The sequence below is a fragment of the Schistocerca cancellata genome, chromosome 2, assembly GCF_023864275.1.
Source record: "Schistocerca cancellata isolate TAMUIC-IGC-003103 chromosome 2, iqSchCanc2.1, whole genome shotgun sequence".
Lineage (NCBI taxonomy): Eukaryota > Metazoa > Arthropoda > Insecta > Orthoptera > Acrididae > Schistocerca > Schistocerca cancellata.
The window spans coordinates 235,564,161-235,584,750 of NC_064627.1; the positions used below are offsets into that span (position 1 = coordinate 235,564,161).

A 20,590-nucleotide genomic window follows, 5' to 3' on the forward strand; every position below is an offset into this window, starting at 1 on the left:
ATGCATTAGTGTTTGGAATCTGTTCCTCTACTCTTTTCGGCAGTGCATTTGCACCGGCAACATTCACATTTTGACAAGCTGAAAATGTGTCTTGACTTATTTGAGAAAACAGTGAGGACGCAAAACCTGAATCTACAGTATTTGCAAAATTGTGTCCTATCATTTCGGATTCCTGAGGCGAGCTGTTGCCGACCGATCGATCGATAATGCTTCCCTGTTCACTACCTGTTTGACTGTCTACGCCATTGTTTGACGCCCGCTCCATTTCCCTATGCACAGTTACCAAATTACTACTTTGAACATTAGTTAACTCATTACATGGTGGGGCCAACACACTGCTTTCGTCTTCACTGTCATTTCTTAGTTTACTTTGGAGCCGAGTGTTACGTTTTTCACACGCCATTATTGTCACAATATTTCACACGATAACACAGAAAAGCACAATTTGAATAGCAAAAATAAGAGAACACATTAATATAGCACTGAAAATAATATCTAGTTAATTGCAGCTGCGAAATACTTGGTGAAAATCTACATGCATGCCACAACTGTTTTACAGTACAACAATGAAAGACTGCAACTACAAAGGAGATTCTCTCTACAATTACGCGCTAGCAATAAACAAAAGCTACACTAAATACACAAACTACAAGAAAAAATATCAGAAGATTCCAGTGAGGTATCCTAGGCTAAGGGTCGACATATGAAACGTCCCCTTAGAACTATTTATACAAAACTGTGCTGGAACTGACACACAATATTTTTAGCGCAACACAATCTGACTTTCAATAATCCCTACAAAAGAATGGCCCTGAGTAACATTGAACTATACCTTTCAGAAATCACTTACCTCACAAAAATCTTCGTTACTCGAACTACTGCAATACAGCGCGCGCCACTACTGCCAGCTAAATAAAAGATTCAAACTACTGAAGGCACTAACTAATGATAGGGATAGTTAGCAAATGAAAGATTTTAATAGAGAACAAACAGTGTATTTACCTTAATATTCATAATTGACATCCAGTATTACAAATTATCAAAACTCCGCCATCTCTCTCCCCACATCCACCACTGCTGGTGGCTCACCTCCAACTGCGCAACGCTACGCGCTGTTCACATCCAGCTGCCCCTCTACAATGGCAGACAACAATGCAAACTAGCCACAGACTGCACACAGCACAGCCAGTGATTTTCATATAGAGCGCTACGTAACTTTGCCAATAAGAAAATATAAACAGCCTACTTACAACACTACTGCCTGAGTTCACTTGACTTCATGTCTTTCAACTAGTGGGTAACCACATATACAGACAGTGGATGGATATGTGTGTGTGTGCGAGTGTATACCCGTCCTTTTTTTCCCCCTAAGGTAAGTCTTTCCGCTCCCGGGACTGGAATGACTCCTTACCCTCTCCCTTAAAACCCACATCCTTTCGTCTTTCCCTCTCCTTCCCTCTTTCCTGATGAGGCAACAGTTTGTTGCGAAAGCTTGAATTTTGTGTGTATGTTTGTGTTCGTTTGTGTGTCTGTCGACCTGCCAGCACTTTCATTTGGTAAGTCACATCATCTTTGTTTTTAGGTATATTTTTCCTTCGTGGAATGTTTCCTTCTATTATAATCATATATATATATATATATATATATATATATATATATATACTGGGTGGCCCTAAAAGGATGGTCGGATTTGAACTGCGTAGTACCATTGAAAGGTGAGGAGGGGGGACCAATGCCGGCCGTCTGCAAGTCGGCCATTACACCCAGTTTGCCACGAGATGGCGCAGTGGACGGTCGAGCATCGTGTTTTTGCTGTGGAACAGTTTTTCAGAAATGATGAATCGTTTATTACTGTGCAACGATTGTTTCGACAACGTTTTGGTGTAGCGCGTGATGGACCCATTCCAGATCGCAGATCCATATCACGTTGGGTGACTGCATTCCGGACAACAGGGTCTGTCAAAAGTGGTAAATCTACAGGGCATACACGTACGGCAGTTACTCCACAGAACATTGATGATGTTAGAGCGTCAGTGCTGCAAAGCCCACGTCGTTCCACTAGGCGTCGTGCTCAAACTTTAGGCCTCAGCCGTAGTTCGTTGCAGCGTATTTTAAGCCGTGAGTTACAGTTTCACCCATACAAAATTATGATCACGCAAAAGCTGTATGATCGTGATTTTGAGCAGCGAAGACGATTTTGTGAATCCATGCTTGACATTTTGTACTCTAATAATGATGTTGTGCTTCTTATGTCACATGAAGCCCATTTCCATTTAGACGGCTATGTCAATAAACAAAACTGCCGGTATTGGGCAGCAGATAATCCCAGAGAATTGCACCAAAAGCCTCTTCATAGTGCTAAGGTAACAGTCTGGTGTGGAATTTCAAGATTGGGGATTGTTGGTCCTTATTTTTTTGAGGAGAACAACGCTACAGTCACAGTGAACTCGAAACGTTACGTTAACATGCTACATAGCTTTTTGGTGCCGAAACTGCGAGAGTTACATGTAAATCGAGATCGAATTTGGTTTCAACAGGACGGGGCCACGGCCCACACAGCCAATGACTCCATGTGTGTTTTAAGGCGGATGTTCCCCCACCACATCATCTCGCGTTTTGGAGATGTCCACTGGCCCACGAGATCACCTGACCTCTCAGCCTGTGATTTTTTTCTTTGGGGATACCTAAAGTCAAAAGTCTACGTACAGAAGCCCCGAAACTTAATTGATCTGAAGGAGGCAATCAGTGCGGAAATTATGGCAATTCAAGAAGAAACAGTAGTGAAAGTGATGGAAAATTTCGAGGAAAGACTTGTGGAATGCATCACCGAGGAAGGACACCATCTTCCGGAAGTCATTTTCCGTACATGATTTTTTGTGGTTAGTTCTTGTAATTGGGTGCCTGGGAGCATTTAGTTACGTAATAGAATAAAATTAATTTGTAAAACTGATGGAGTTATAGTTATTTAAAATGTGACCATCCTTTTTGGGCCACCCTATATATATATATATATATATATATATATATATATATATATATATATATATATATATATATATATAAACAAAGATGATGTGACTTACCAAATGAAGGTGCTGGCAGGTCGACAGACACACAAACGAACACAAACATACACACAAAATTCAAGCTTTCGCAACAAACTGTTGCCTCATCAGGAAAGAGGGAAGGAGAGAGAAAGACGAAAGGATGTGGGTTTTAGGGGAAAGGGTAAGGAGTCATTCCAGTCCCGGGAGCAGAAAGACTTACCTTAGGGGGAAAAAATGGACGGGTATACACTCGCACACACACACATATCCATCCACACATATACAGACACAAGCAGACATATTTAAAGACAAAGAGTTTGGGCAGAGATGTCAGTCGAGGCAGAAGTGCAGAGGCAAAGATGTTGTTGAATGACAGGTGAGGTATGAGTGGCGGCAACTTGAAATTAGCAGAGATTGAGGCCTGGTGGATAACGGGAAGAGAGGATATATTGAAGAGCAAGTTCCCATCTCCGGAGTTCGGATACGCTGGTGTTGGTGGGAAGTATCCAGATAACCCAGATGGTGTAACACTGCGCCAAGAGGTGCTGGCCGTGCACCAAGGCATGTTTAGCCACAGGGTGATCCTCATTACCAACAAACACTGTCTGCCTGTGTCCATTCATGCGAATGGACAGTTTATTGCTGGTCATTCCCACATAGAATGTGTCACAGTGTAGGCAGGTCAATTGGTAGATCACGTGGGTGCTTTCACACGTGGCTCTGCCTTTGATCGTGTACACCTTCCGGGTTACAGGACTGGAGTAGGTGGTGGTGGGAGGGTGCATGGGACAGGTTTTACACTGGGGGCGGTTACAAGGGTAGGAGCCTGAGGGTAGAGAAGGTGGTTTGGGGATTTCATAGGGATGAACTAAGAGGTTACGAAGGTTAGGTGGACGGCGGAAAGACACTCTTGGTGGAGTGGGGAGGATTTCATGAAGGATGGATCTCATTATATATATATATAGTATCACGGAGTATTACCATGCATAGTCCAAATGAAAGTGAAACTCTATTATATTTCTTACACTGCATTTCCTCTCATCACTACACTACCTCATGTGTGAACTAATTCCAAACATTACTTCTTTACTGCTTCCATTATCTGCAAAAATATAAATATAATGGAAGCAGTAAAGAAGTAATGTTTGGAATTAGTTCACACATGAGGTAGTGTAGTGATGAGAGGAAATGCAGTGTAAGAAATATAATAGAGTTTCACTTTCATTTGGACTATGCATGGTAATACTCCATGATACTTTCAGACGTTCAAGTTGGAGACAGCTTCAGATCATTTGAGGTCTTTCTAAAACTTGTCCAACATAAGTTGAATGGGGATCACATTTTCCAGTACTAGAATTTGGTGTACATTACACTACAGAATTTGTATTTCTATTATATGTAGATGGAAACTGTGTGTATAGTTTCTCAAAGGTGCTAAAAAAAGTATCAAGACAGATAACAAATAGTAAATGCCTTTAGAGTAAAAATATTCCATTTTTTAAACTAATCATGGAAATAACAAACAACTACATTATTTTTGTACACAATTATTAATGCTTGCATATAGCATGACCAACCTCATACTGTAATGCTAAAACTAAACTTGTTCTATCGATCTGTAACTGGTCGTTTTGTGATCCAGGCTTTAATTGATGGTATGCTCATAACTTTATTATGCAATGCTGCAACATTTGGATAGTCTATGCTTGTACCAATCTGAAGATCATGATCCAAAAGATGCAGAAGAGCTACAGGTCAGCCCATGTCAACTGGGGCAAAAAAAGAAGAAAAAAAATAAAGAAAAAGAAAAGTCAACTTTAAATTAAAATAGAGCTCAATTCCCCACCTATGGTGAGTATTAGTTACTAAGATTATGATTTTAGTACTTTCGAGCTGAACACATTAAACTGAGACATAAAAATATTTGTAACTCATTTATGCTTTTCAGCTCTAAATTTATAACAACTCACTAGACTTACTGCAGATGAATCTTTATATTAAAATTTCAGTTGCACACCTTGCACCATCTTTCTAGCAATTTAATGGTTGCAAGATATTGTTACATTCCATTTCAATTTTTTTTCGCGATATGTTGTCTTTACCAGGTCCTTGAATCCCCTTTAGCCTGGTAAAATCTGCCACCATAAAAACAGTAATCTTGATTTATCCTGCTGATATACTGCACTTTGTTTCTGTGGTACCGACTGACGATAACATTTGCAACAGCAGGGATCTAGGATTTTTCCTAGGTTCCATAGTAAGAAGCAAAATACAAGGCATCCCAAAACGGTTTCCTTATATGTTCTTCAAAGTACATAGATCAAAACATATTCTCTAAATAGGATGAAGCCAAGATGCATCCAATGCCATCTGAAATATTTTAACTGGCAGCCAAAACACCTTTCTTTCATAGCTCAGAGTTATAATTTGTACGAAATAAATTGTTGATGGCAAACAGCAACCAGCCAAAAATTGGTTTTAGGTCACATTATTCAAAAAGTACTGTTACCAGTTTTATATATTTTTTACTATTGATCATGAGATGGTTTTCTCATGCTTTCATCAAAACAGATTGTACACTGGTTTTCGGTGAGCTGTCCTGCGATAAACAATAATTCACAAATTACAAATGTGTATCCAAAATGTAGTGCAACCATTTCATCAACACAGACTATACACTGGTTTCTTGTGTGTTGCACTAGGGTAAACAAAAGTTTACAAATTACAAATGTGTAACCAGAATGGTTGCACTATATTTTGGTTACACATTCGTAATCTGTAAATTATTGTTTATCCTAGGACAACTCACAGGAAACCATTGCATAATCTGTATTGATGAAAGCATGGAAAAAACCATCTCTTCATGAATTGTGCAAAAATTCAAAACCATTTATGGTACTTTTTAAATAAAATAATTTTATATAACAGCCATGGTCTCCAACCGTGTCTATCTACGACAAGATTATGATAACTTGTATTGCCAAATTACTATCAAATGACTTCTCCACATCATCACAGATATCATCACTTACTTGAATAAACAAATTTATGTTGTTTGTTGTTGTCTTCACTTTTAAGACTGGTCTGATGCAGTTCTCCATCCTACTCTATCCTGCATAGGCCTCTTCATTTTTGAATAACTACTGCAACCTACATCCTTCTTAATCTGCTTACTGTGTTCATCTCCTGGTCTCCTCTACAATTTTACCCCCCCCCCCCCCAATACTTCCTTCCATTATTAAACTGGCGAGCCCTTTATGTCTCAGAATATGTCCTAACAACCGATCCGTTCTTCTAGTCAGGTTGTGCCACAAATTTCTTGACTCTCCAGTTCTGTTGGTTATCTCCTCATTAGTTACATGATCTAGTCATCTGATCTTCAGCATTCTTCTGAAGCATCACAGTTCAAAAATTTCCAATTTCTTCTTGTCTAAACTGTATATCATCCACATTTCACTTCCATACATGGCAACACTCCAGACAAATACCTCTGGAAAAAATTCCTAACATTTAAATCAATAACTGATATTAACAAACTTCTCTTCTTCAGATATGCTTTCTTGTTATTGCTGGTCTACATTTTATATCATCTCTACTTTGCTCACCATCAATTATTTTGGTTCCCATATAGCAAAACCTGTCTACTACTTTAAGTATCTTGTTTCCTAATCTAATTCCCTCAGCACCACCTGATTTAATTCCATTACCCTTGTCTTGCTTTTGTTGATATCCATTTTATGTCCTCCTTTTGAGACACTGTACATTCCATTCAACTGCTTTTCCAAGTCTTTTCTGTCACTGACAGAATTATAATGTCATTAGCAAACCTCAATGTAGTTATTTCTCATCCCTACGCTTTAATTCCTATACCAAATTTTTCTCTGGTTTCCTTCACTTTTTGCTTAATGTACAGATTGAATAACAACGGGGACATGCTGTCTCACTCCCTTCTCAACCACTGCTTCCTTTCCATGCTCTTGGATTCATACAACTGCTGTCTGGTTTCTGTACAAGTTGTAAATAGCCTTTTGCTCCCTGTATTTTATCTCTGCTACCTTCAGAATTTCAAAGAGAGTTCTCAAGTCAACAGCGTCTAAAACTTTTTCCAAGTCTACAGATGCTAAAAAAGTAGGTTTGCTTTTCCTTAACCTATCTTTTAAGATAAGTCATAGGGTCAGTACTGCCCACCGTGTTCATACATATCACCGAAATACAAACTGATCTTCCCCTAGGTCAGCTTCTACCAGTTTTTCCATTGATGTTAGTATTTTGAAGCCATGTCTTATTAAACTGATTGTTCAGTAATTTTCACACTTGTCAGTAACTGATTTCTTTGGTACTGGAATTATTACAGTCTTCTTCAAGTCTGATGGTACTTTGCCTGTCTCCTACATCTTGCACACCAGATGGAAGAGTTTTGTCATGGCTGTCTCTCCCAAGGCTATCGGTAGTTCTGATGGAATATCATCTACTCCAGGGGGCCTTGTTTCGAGTTAGGTCTTTAAGTGCTCTGTCAACTTGTTCTTGCAGTGCCATCTCTCTTATCTCATCTTCATCTACAACCTCTTCCATTTCTATAATATTGTGTTAAAGTTCATCTCTATTGTACAGGCGCTCTATATACTTTTTTCACCTTTCACTTCATTGCTGGTTTTCATCTGAGCTCTTTTCTCCAAAGGTCTCTTTAATTTTCTTGTAGGTGGTCTCTACTCTCCCCTAGTGAAAAACTTTTCAAATTCATAAGCGACATAAGTACATGGAGCAACATATAGTTGTAATAATAACTGTTCTGAGTATATTATTATTAAATATCTTAAAACAAATTATATCTAAAAACAAAGATGATGTGACTTACCAAACGAAAGCGCTGGCACGTCGATAGACACACAAACATACACACAAAATTCTAGCTTTCGCAACCAATGGTTGCTTCGTCAGGAAAGAGGGAAGGAGAGGGAAAGACGAAAGGATTTGGGTTTTAAGGGAGAGGGTAAGGAGTCATTCCAATCCTGGGAGCGGAAAGGGAGTCATTCCAATCCCGGGAGCGGAAAGACATACCTTAGGGGGAAAAAAGGACGGGTATACACTCGCACAAACACACATATCCATCCACACATATACAGACACAAGCAGACATATACAGAAGCAAAGAGTTTGGGCAGAGATGTCAGTCGAGGCGGAAGTGCAGAGGCTAAGATGTTGTTGAATGACAGGTGAGGTATGAGTGGTGGCAACTTGAAATTAGCGGAGATTGAGGCCTGGTGGATAACGGGAAGAGAGGATATATTGAAGAGCAAGTTCCCATCTCCGGAGTTCGGATAGGTTGGTGTTAGTGGGAAGTATCCAGATAACCCGGACGGTGTAACACTGTGCCAAGATGTGCTGGCCGTGCACCAAGTCATGTTTAGCCACAGGGTGATCCTCATTACCAAAAAACACTGTCTGCCTGTGTCCATTCATGCGAATGGACAGTTTGTTGCTGGTCATTCCCATGTCACAGTGTAGGCAGGTCAGTTGGTAGATCGTGTACACCTTCCGGGTTACAGGACTGGAGTAGGTGGTGGTGGGAGGGTGCATGGGACAGGTTTTACACCGGGGGCGGTTACAAGGGTAGGAGCCAGAGGGTAGGGAAGGTGGTTTGGGGATTTCATAGGGATGAACTAAGAGGTTACGAAGGTTAGGTGGACGGCGGAAAGACACCCTTGGTGGAGTGGGGAGGATTCCATGAAGGATGGATCTCATTTCAGGGCAGGATTTGAGGAAGTCATATCCGTGCTGGAGAGCCACATTCAGAGTCTGATCCAGTCCCGGAAAGTATCCTGTCACAAGTGGGGCACTTTTGTGGTTCTTCTGTGGGAGGTTCTGGGTTTGAGAGGATGAGGAAGTGGCTCTGGTTATTTGCTTCTGTACCAGGTCGGGAGGGTAGTTGCGGGATGCAAAAGCTGTTGTCAGGTTGTTGGTGTAATGGTTCAGGGATTCCGGACTGGAGCAGATTTGTTTGCCACGAAGACCTAGGCTGTAGGGAAGGGACCGTTTGATGTGGAATGGGTGGCAGCTGTCATAATGGAGGTACTGTTGCTTGTTGGTGGGTTTGATGTGGACGGACGTGTGAAGCTGGCCATTGGACAGGTGGAGGTCAACATCAAGGAAAGTGGCATGGGATTTGGAGTAGGACCAGGTGAATCTGATGGAACCAAAGGAGTTGAGGTTGGAGAGGAAATTCTGGAGTTCTTCTTCACTGTGAGTCCAGATCATGAAGATGTCATCAATAAAACTGTACCAAACTTTGGGTTGGCAGGCCTGGGTAACCAAGAAGGCTTCCTCTAAGCGACCCATGAATAGGTTGGCATACGAGGGGGCCATCCTGGTACCCATGGCTGTTCCCTTTAATTGTTGGTATGTCTGGCCTTCAAAAGTGAAGAAGTTGTGGGTCAGGATAAAGCTGGCTAAGGTAATGAGGAAAGAGGTTTTAGGTAGGGTGGCAGGTGATCGGCGTGAAAGGAAATGCTCCAGCGCAGTGAGGCCCTGGGCATGCGGTATATTTGTGTATAAGGAAGTGGCATCAATGGTTACAAGGATGGTTTCCGGGGATAACGGACTGGGTAAGGATTCCAGGCGTTCGAGAAAGTGGTGGTGATGAAGGATGGGAGACTGCATGTAATGGGTTGAAGGCATTGATCTACGTAGGCAGAGATACGTTCTGTGGGGGCTTGGTAACCAGCTACAATGGGGCGGCCAGGATGATAGGGTTTGTGAATTTTAGGAAGAAGGTAGAAGGTTGGGGTCCGGGGTGTCGGTGGGGTCAGGAGGTTGATGGAGTCAGGTGAACGGTTTTGTAGGGGGCCTAAGGTTCTGAGGATTCCTTGAAGCTCCGCCTGGACATCAGGAATGGGATTACCTTGGCAAACTTTGTATGTGGTGTTGTCTGAAAGCTGACGCTGGAGAAAGTAACTGGAGATCTGTTGTGAAAAAAGGCGAAAAAGTGTTGGTTAAAGCTCGAGAGTATGTGGCTGAGGGACTGCGTCAGCTTTCAGACAACACCACATACAAAGTTTGCCAAGGTAATCCCATTCCTGATGTCCAGGCGGAGCTTCAAGGAATCCTCAGAACCTTAGGCCCCCTACAAAACCTTTCACCTGACGCCATCAACCTCCTGACCCCGCCGACACCCCACACCCCTACCTTCTACCTTAAATTCACAAACCCAATCATCCCGGCCGCCCCATTGTAGCTGGTTACCAAGCCCCCACAGAATGTATCTCTGCCTACGTAGATCAACACCTTCAACCCATTACATGCAGTCTCCCATCCTTCATCAAAGACACCAACCACTTTCTCGAACGCCTGGAATCCTTACCCAATCCGTTACCCCCGGAAAACATACTTGTAACCATTGATGCCACTTCCTTATACACAAATATCCCGCACGTCCAGGGCCTTGCTGCACTGGAGCATTTCCTTTCACGCCGATCACCTGCCACTCTACCTAAAACCTCTTTCCTCATTACCTTAGCCAGCTTCATCCTGACCCACAACTTCTTCACTTTTGAAGGCCAGACATACCAACAATTAAAGGGAACAGCCATGGGTACCAGGATGGCCCCCTCGTACGCCAACCTATTCATGGGTCGCTTAGAGGAAGCCTTCTTGGTTACCCAGGCCTGCCAACCCAAAGTTTGGTACAGATTTATTGATGACATCTTCATGATCTGGACTCACAGTGAAGAAGAACTCCAGAATTTCCTCTCCAACCTCAACTCCTTTGGTTCCATCAGATTCACCTGGTCCTACTCCAAATCCCATGCCACTTTCCTTGATGTTGACCTCCACCTGTCCAATGGCCAGCTTCACACGTCCGTCCACATCAAACCCACCAACAAGCAACAGTACCTCCATTATGATAGCTGCCACCCATTCCACATCAAACGGTCCCTTCCCTACAGCCTAGGTCTTCGTGGCAAACAAATCTGCTCCAGTCCGGAATCCCTGAACCATTACACCAACAACCTGACAACAGCTTTTGCATCCCGCAACTACCCTCCCGACCTGGTACAGAAGCAAATAACCAGAGCCACTTCCTCATCCTCTCAAACCCAGAACCTCCCACAGAAGAACCACAGAAGTGCCCCACTTGTGACAGGATACTTTCCGGGACTGGATCAGACTCTGAATGTGGCTCTCCAGCACGGATATGACTTCCTCAAATCCTGCCCTGAAATGAGATCCATCCTTCATGGAATCCTCCCCACTCCACCAAGGGTGTCTTTCCGCCGTCCACCTAACCTTCGTAACCTCTTAGTTCATCCCTATGAAATCCCCAAACCACCTTCTCTACCCTCTGGCTCCTACCCTTGTAACCGCCCCCGGTGTAAAAACTGTCCCATGCACCCTCCCACCACCACCTACTCCAGTCCTGTAACCCGGAAGGTATACACGATCAAAGGCAGAGCCACGTGTGAAAGCACCCACGTGATCTACCAACTGACCTGCCTACACTGTGACACATTCTATGTGGGAATGACCAGCAACAAACTGTCCATTCGCATGAATGGACACAGGCAGACAGTGTTTGTTGGTAATGAGGATCACCCTGTGGCTAAACATGCCTTGGTGCACGGCCAGCACATCTTGGCACAGTGTTACACCGTCTGGGTTATCTGGATACTTCCCACTAACACCAACCTATCCGAACTCCGGAGATGGGAACTTGCTCTTCAATATATCCTCTCTTCCCGTTATCCACCAGGCCTCAATCTCCGCTAATATCAAGTTGCCGCCACTCATACCTCACCTGTCATTCAACAACATCTTTGCCTCTGCACTTCCGCCTTGACTGACATCTCTGCCCAAACTCTTTGCCTCTGTATATGTCTGCTTGTGTCTGTATATGTGTGGATGGATATGTGTGTGTGTGTGTGTGTGTGTGTGTGTGTGTGCGAGTCTATACCCGTCCTTTTTTCCCCCTAAGGTAAGTCTTTCCGCTCCCGGGATTGGAATGACTCCTTACCCTCTCCCTTAAAACCCAAATCCTTTCGTCTTTCCCTCTCCTTCCCTCTTTCCTGACGAAGCAACCGTTGGTTGCGAAAGCTAGAATTTTGTGTGTATGTTTGTGTTCGTTTGTGTGTCTATCGACGTGCCAGCGCTTTCTTTGGTAAGTCACATCATCTTTGTTTTTAGATATATTTTTCCCACGTTGAATGTTTCCCTCTATTATATTAAAACCAATTATGATAGCTAGGACCACCAATTGTCATCTGGTTCACTCATAAATGAGTGTTAAATAAAAGGGGACCAAGTCATTACAATATACACATAAAATATTTGAACAAGAAGTAACCTACAGCTGTCTGCAGGTAAAGAATTTCATAAATTATTCTGTAAACTGCAATATCAAATAAAATGCATGATTACATAGTCAATTTGAAACATTCCATACTTTCTCTCACATTACAAAGTGCCTTTATTCTTATATAGTACCAGTGAGTGGAAACAAGGAAAAACAGTAGTTTTAAGTGTAAATATAATAGAGTTTTGACTACCCTAATTCTTACTGTCATTTTCGTTAACTGATTAATGATTACATTTCATGTATTTATTTTTAGTCCATGCATACCTCCTTTTCACACACACACACACACACACACACACACACACACACACACACACACGAGATTGAGGCCAGGAGGATTATGGGAACATAGGATGTATTGCAGGGAAAGTTCCCACCTGCGCAATTCAGAAAAGCTGGTGTTGGTGGGAAGAATCCATATGGAACAGGCTGTGAAGCAGTCATTGAGATGACGGGTATCATGTTTGGCATACTTATACTTATGAGTTAATCTATTTTTCTTCTCTTATTTTGTTTATATTATCTTATTTCGTTTTCATTTTTTCCCCTCCCCTCCAGCCTCCCTCCTACCACCTGCTGTCCACACTGCCCTAAGCTCCACTTGGTTCTGGGTATCATCCTTATTATGTTCATACCCCTCTGTACCATACAATTTTCCAAGCAAAATGCTGTAATGTGGTTGATTTTGGAGAACATTGATTTGGCATCCATACAATGCCTTGATTCATTATAACGACATTCCATGCTATTTCAGAGCTATAACTGGCCTCTCATTTCCCTGACAAACACTCCAGTACAGCTACAAAATAGTTTCTAAGATGTGGAGCATACTAATTTTCTTTGTAAGCCACACTCACATACATGTAGCTGGCACTCAGCATCAGAAGTTGAGTCCCTTCAGGACCTGTCAACAGTTGCTAGTGCCCACGACAAACAATACTGACAGACTCCTATGGGATCAAGGACACTACACACAATGGACAGGCATCACACAGATTCTCTTTCAGAAACCAAACAAGCATTGTCAAATTTGAACAATAGGAAGAAGATACTACATCTTTTCAGCCTGCAAGAGTTTACTCCTAATGAAATTCATACTAATAACTTCAGCAGCCTATTCTAAAACTTCTTGATGATTTCAGTACACCATCTAAAACATGAGGCACGTAATGCTTCCTGCTGGGCTTTGTTGAATCATAACAACATTCAGTTGCCTGATAGTACACCAATACAACAATAACTGCTACATTTCAATTCAGATTTTTTTTAATATTCCCTTTACGGTCCCAACTTGGAACCTACTGAATATCACACTTTCCCGTAAACTTGAATAGAAAAGCAGTTGGAAAATGATAAAACGCTCAGAAATAGTAACTTTATAGCTGTAATTATTGGTAATAGAAGAGTATAACGTAGCTTTCACAAACTTGGGTCTAATTATTACAAATGCATCAATGAGAATGGAACCTTTTCTAAAAAAGTTTGATTAGGTTTGATAGATTCCCACAAATGTTTTTCATACCTTATGTATTAAGGATATATCCAAGTACATTTTTCTTTTTGGACAACCCATGTGTTTTGCTATGAGTCATTATTATCCTTCACTTTCCTAAGTTTAGGCATAGCTGCAGAATAAACACACCTGCACCTGTAACTTACTAGCCAGTAAATGGTGTTATGTAATATCACTTATTTTTCCTTACTTGGCTGTAATTATTAGACAGCACCTATTCCAAAATTACTTTAGTAGTAAGCAGTGAATTTCCACTCACACATTGGTGCACAGCAGATGCTATATAATCTGTCTCTATCATTTCTCCATTTCTCATTACATTCTGGAATAATGATTGACAGTACTATTATATATTTTCTCTAACTTTACAGATATTGTTAGTATTATTATTACCTTAAAATTATCTGACAGAAAATAATACATACTTGATATTATTTATTCTTAACTCCATCACTTATAAATGAAAATCAGGAAAAGTTTCCCTGCTTGCCCTGACACACTTATTGTATTCTTACAGTTCTGCTGCAAGGTACATAATAAAAGCAGCAGAACCTTTTTTATAGTCTTTGTGGAATAATGGTTCCTTATATGTACACAATACCACTCTGGAAAAACAGAACATTACACTTTTTCCAAAAATTTCCATCTAAGATCCCTGAACATCCATGAAATTCTGGATCAATTAGGCATAAATCTGTTAGCATGACTATGAATGCATTTGATCTGCTTCTCTCATCTGCCCTGTTGAGGATCCCAAATACTTTAACAGTACTCATTGACAGGTCATTTTTTTCCTCCCAGTATACTTCTCTTTTGTTACAGATGAATATTCTTGCCTGAGATGATACGTTAACATCAGAGTCACTACTTTATTTGGGCCATACTAAATTGTCAACAGCAAGCGTTCTAGCATCTGATGAGTATAACCAACTGAAACTGAACACAAGCCAGAACATCAAGAGAACATATAATGTGACAAGAGAGCAAACCAAGAAAGAGAATACCCCTAAACACACAAATGTCTAAATGTGGTAGAATATCCAGAATACCCATAGAAGAGTCTTTTAAGCTAGCAAAAACACAGCTGATGTGCGTCACCAGGCATCGTATCTCCTCACCTCAGAAACCAAAGGCACTCTCCAGTACACACAGCATAAGCATGCCCAGTTAGAAGCTGCTGTGACCAGTTCACTGGCTGACAGCATTGCTGGTTCTCCGTTCTTCATCACCATGGCATTATCAGCAATTTTGGATACCAACCTCATGGCTTAGCGTGCTTTGTAGAAATTGTTTTTTTATCTGTTGTTGTTTATTCTACAAATACAACACTGAATACACTGCAGATTGTTATTGTGTAAACATCGCCATACGATGAAATTATTGTTTCTGGTTTCAAACAAATACCATTATAACTTGCCCGCGAAAGGCAAAGGTCCTGAGTTCGAGTCTCGGTCAGGCACACAGTTTTAACCTGCCAGGAAGTTTCATATCAGCACACACTCCGCTGGAGAGTGAAAATCTCATTCTATTTGAACATACCTTACCACCAGCAAGGTAGCCTCCACTATTTTTTATCATATGCTCCATCTTTAGAACACTACTGGCACTGTTTTATTCATAACCTTTTCCTTGATATCTCTTTTCCTTGATCCATTTTCTTCATACTAATACTCCTTTATCACTGAACAAGAAAAGTTTCAGCTGAACTATGGGGAGTAAAGGGTACTACAACACGTTTTGCATTAATGTGTGCTTTGTGAACAAAGTACACATAATTTCATGAAAATACAGGGTGGGCCAGAGGTCAGTTGCCATAAATATGTTTGGTACAGTAATACTACAACAAGTGAAATAAAATTGTTATGAAAAGAGATGCTCACAGTGGTTTCCATGCTGTTCTAAGCAAACTGGTTTACAAATTTTGTTGCAAATCTTCCAAGACTGTAGGTTTTTTCAAACAATGGATGGATTAACAACAAAAGAACAGATTGCTTCTCTCCACATAGAGGTGCCACTAGTCACGAATAATTAGAAAGATTGCTAAACGTTTAGGCTTCTGAACAAAAAGTCCTTCTGAAATAGAAAACACACACACACACACACACACAAAGCACAATTCGTACATACATGGCCCCTGTCTCCAGGCTCTGAGGCCCAAGACACCCAACACACACACACACACACACACACACACACACACACACACACACACACACACAGAGAGAGAGAGAGAGAGAGAGAGAGAGAGAGAGAGAGAGAGATATTTGTGTGTGTGTGTGTGTGTGTGTGTGTGTGTGTGTGTGTGTGTGTGTGTGTTTGGAAGAAGGTTCGCCACAAGTTTGTGAGATGGCATGCATGCCTGCCGGCTTGCAGAGAAAGGAGCCGGAGGCTATCTTCCATGCCGAAGCTCTCCCATGGTGCAAGATCAGCAGCTAGTTGTGTTGTGATCGGCTGCATGTTGTATCGAACGAAGATGGCTGCTTCAGGTACAGATGTTCAGAGCAAACTGGCGTTATTAGCTGTTTTGGTGCTAAACGATGCAGAAATGCATGCTAATGAGAGAAGAAGAAAGAAAGAATGGACGAAAAACTGGATTAAGAGGAGAAACGCTGGAAAAGGTGTGCTGTCCATGCTTCATAAAGAGTTGAGGTTAGTTCGCATTAACACCTACTTTTGTTTGAAAGTATCACCATTTCCTTACTATATAACTTTATAAATATAACAATAATGACTGTTATATACAACTTTATTTTATAGGATAGAAGATTGTACATCCTCAGCAAATTTTATATGAACGGATGTATTGGTATTTGAAGAACTGCTTTATATGGTTTCGCCTCTGATTCAGAAGAAAGCTACATCGTAATCCATTACCATTCAAGATTATGTGCTTTCAAAAATTTGGTGAATATTCAGTGTGATATTTCTAGGAAATAGTCTCAAATGTGTCCGATTTTTGCAAGTAGTAGGTTTCTACATTCAACACAAAATTCATAGTTTTGTACTTACGTCGTTCATCCCAGTGCTACTGCTTTTCTGTGATTTTACTTTGGCGTACTCCACTTTAAATTGAGTATGTAAATTGTGCATTTTGCTATAGCACTCCTTGCTATTCGTATATGGTCAAACAAGACACACGGCACTTACAACTCTTTCGAGTGCTTCTGCACGCAAGTGTTTATTATAATAGTTTGTGTAGTGTTGGCAGAAGAGCCAACACAGTGTTGCTAGAGGAGGCCGAAATGCACGCTATAAGCTCACGCAGGATGGCGTGAGGTCTGGAACAGTTAAAGGAGTTGAGTCTAGTAAATAAAGTACATAGTTGCTTGAATACTTAACTTTAATCCATAATTATAGAACATCGCTCTTGACGATACATAATTTGAATCTCAATATAAACGGGTAATGGCGCCTTGCTAGGTCGTAGCAAATGACGTAGCTGAAGGCTATGCTAACTATCGTCTCGGCTAATGAGAGCGTATTTGTCAGTGTAGCTTCGCTAGCAAAGTCTGCTGTACAACTGGGGCGAGTGCTAGTACGTCTATCTAGACCTGCCGTGTGGTGGCGCTCGGTCTGCCATCACTAACAGTGGCGATACATGGGTCCGTTGTATACTAGCGGACCGCGGCCGATTTAAAAGCTACCACCTAGCAAGTGTGGTGTCTGGCGGACAGTTTGCGCTTTCCACTGTTCTTCCCTGTAAGTACATATCAATGCTTCAATCACTTCCTTGAACCACTGCGGTGCCATTATTTAATAATTATAAGAACTTCCTACCGCACCTCACAACAGCAGAAAAGTGACTATCAACAAAGGTTTCCCACCCAAGCTTTCCGCGTCTGACATCACAAATGAAACGTCTCATGATTGGCCAACGCAGGTAGCATGCAGGGAACCTTACAAGAAAAATAGCACCGGACCTATCCTGGAAATCTTACAAGGTTCCCAGCAAGATAGCCCACTAGCAGACGACGGAGCCCGCAAGGTAGTCATCATGCAAGCCAGCAAGGAAACTTAACAGCGAATCTTGCTCCGTGAGAGACGGGCTTTAAGCTTAAATAGTTATCAGTCTTTTTCACTGTGCTTGTCTTTGACTCAATGCCCTCTCGATAGGGTAAGTAGGATTGTAGGTTTTTTTCAAATTCTGATTCAATTCATTCCTTCAAATACTCAACATCACAAATTTTGATGGCCTAGACCTCATATTTTGATACATGCCAGACTGGGTGTGATATCTGGGGATTATTGAGACCATTCAAGTATACCCCATCTGCCAATCTGTTCATCAAAGCTTTCATTTAGAATGTCTCACACAATAACTCCACAATGCAGGGATACCGTATTTACTCGAATCTAAGCCGCACTTTTTTTCCGGTTCTTGTAATCCAAATAACCCCATGCGGCTTAGAATCGAGTGCAAAGTAAATGGAAGTTCTGAAAAATGTTAGTAGGTGTCGCCACAACTAACTTCTGCCGTCGAATATATGTAGCGCTACACAGGCATGCTTTGCAGGCACAAAGATAAATAATGGCGCCAAAACTTCTGCGTCAGCAAAAAAGAAAAGGCGGGTGGAAAACGAGCTTTTCTCTCCGCCTCGAGTTTCGACCACTGCATTTTCATACATTATCCAACGAAGTAAATACAAATTCCGTATTGTTCATCTTCAAATGTCGCAGCATTTCAATGAACTACAAAAATCCGACTGGCAAGACTGTTTGGGATGTTTGTCAGTATGACCAACTCTACGTTCTGAATTTTTTACTACCTGTGAGAAGGGATGGTTGCTAATAGGAACTTTTATGAATTGTGAATCACATGCAGTATTCTCTTCACCGTAAGTATAATACAAATATAAACATTTTGCCATGTATTCTTTCATGTTTGCTGCTATCTCATTTAAATCCTGTCTGCCTAATAAACTACGAAACTAGAGTGAGACAACAGCAAATGCGGGAGAATATACATACCATGTCATGTTTATATTCGTATCATTTTTGCGCCGAATAGTGATACAGTCAGACATGAAGCACGACAACTGACTAGAGTTTTAAATCTAAGACGACTCTAATTTCTGTGCAGAATGTAATGTTCTAAAGAGGTGTCTGCAAAGATTTTCCAACGGAGAAAAATTTTCGCTAAACTCTCCTTCACAACATCTTCTATCACACGCAGTCTACTATTTGGTTCTTGTTGATCATTATCAAAGAAAGCAGCAATGTAAGTAACAACAAATAGTAGTCTCTTGTCATTGTTTCGCTAATGAGACGATGACACTCTTTCTTTTCTTAATTGTAAGCGGCGGTAGCGTGCACAAAAGCAAGCCATGTCGCAAGCGGCGACAGGCTGTAAACACTCATTATCAGAATGCAACAAACAATGCATGACAGTACAATAATGCATTTTCAGCTTAGAAAGATGTAAACACCTATAACAAAGAGGACGGCACTTATCAGATCAAAGAAAAATAGTCAATCAATTCAAACCAGACGAAGCACGTGAAAAAGGAAGGGTACCCGTATAAATACGGACGGAGCGCCTGACACACAGCAATGGCTACTTGGTAAAGCGTAACTGCTAAGCTTACGACTCTAACCAAACTACTGTAGCCTTATCTTAATCCATTCGACCTAAATTGTGTCTCGTATTGCAATGGACCAACTTTGTTTCGATTTGGAGATGCGGCCTAAAACTTTTCTCTCCCCTTCAATTTCGAGTCTCAAATTTCAGGTGCGGCTTAGATTCAGGAAAATATTTTTTTCCTTGATTTCGAGTCTCATTTTTCAGGTGCGGCTTAGATTCGAGTGTGGCTTAGATTCGAGTAAATACAGTACTCCATCTTGTTACCATATCACATTTTCCTTAACCATCTGCAGATGTTCAAGAAGTGGACTATTTACCAATTCTGATGACACTTATTGTAGCATGTCTGGATAATTTACAGAATTGTCAGTACTATCCAAAAATAAGCTGAAAATAACTGAAAATCCCTGCTCGTACTCTCATGCCAGGAGAGTCAACTCTGTCCCCATTGCCACATTGCCCATTTGTAGAACCCCCACCTCGAAAGTTACTTTGTCACTCCAAAGTATGCTTTTGTAAGACTTGGGATCAGCTTCTTGTTGAACAGTGTACAGCTTACAGAATTCTATACACTTGTCTGGATAATCTTCATTTAGGCCTTGAGGTAAACGAGGCCTATATGATTTCTGTTTCAGCTTTTATGATCCCTTTGTAGGCTTAGTCTTGCTATTCCATATTACTAGGACACTTTTTTTTAGATTTAGTTGGTGTTTCCAAAAACCATTGTGGAAAAGCACTAAGATTGTCTTCCATAGTGACAGACATTTGCATACCTGAATGAAGAAGCTCTGCTATTAACTCAGTCTCTTCAAATCTTAAATTACATTTGCAATAACCCTGTAAGGTGAGGTTAGATTAATGGAAAATGTTCTGTGAACAAATAACAACCATCACTGTAACTACAGTCATGTTTCCACCAATACAAATACATGCTGCTCTGCAGCTAACTTTCTATTCCATTGCATTTCAGAAAAAACAAAATAACCACAAATGACAGTGTCAACTGACTTATGGGAACTATGCACTAATCAGTTCACAAATGACTACCACTACCCTAGGCAAAACAAAGACTACTGACTGATATTGACAACCGACTTATG

At 41.1% G+C, this 20,590-nt stretch overlaps 1 protein-coding gene across 1 annotated transcript in view; it reads left to right on the forward strand.

Moving 5' to 3' along the window:
• LOC126161570 (uncharacterized) overlaps positions 1-17,105 on the forward strand; it is a 28,248-nt gene extending 11,143 nt beyond the window's left edge. The window contains exons 2-3 of the mRNA XM_049917512.1: positions 16,283-16,558; positions 16,667-17,105. Of these exons, the coding sequence (XP_049773469.1) occupies positions 16,283-16,558; positions 16,667-16,703 (313 nt within the window). The 3' untranslated portion in view covers positions 16,704-17,105. The remainder of the gene's footprint in view (positions 1-16,282; positions 16,559-16,666) is intronic.
• The last annotated feature ends 3,485 nt before the right edge of the window (positions 17,106-20,590 follow it).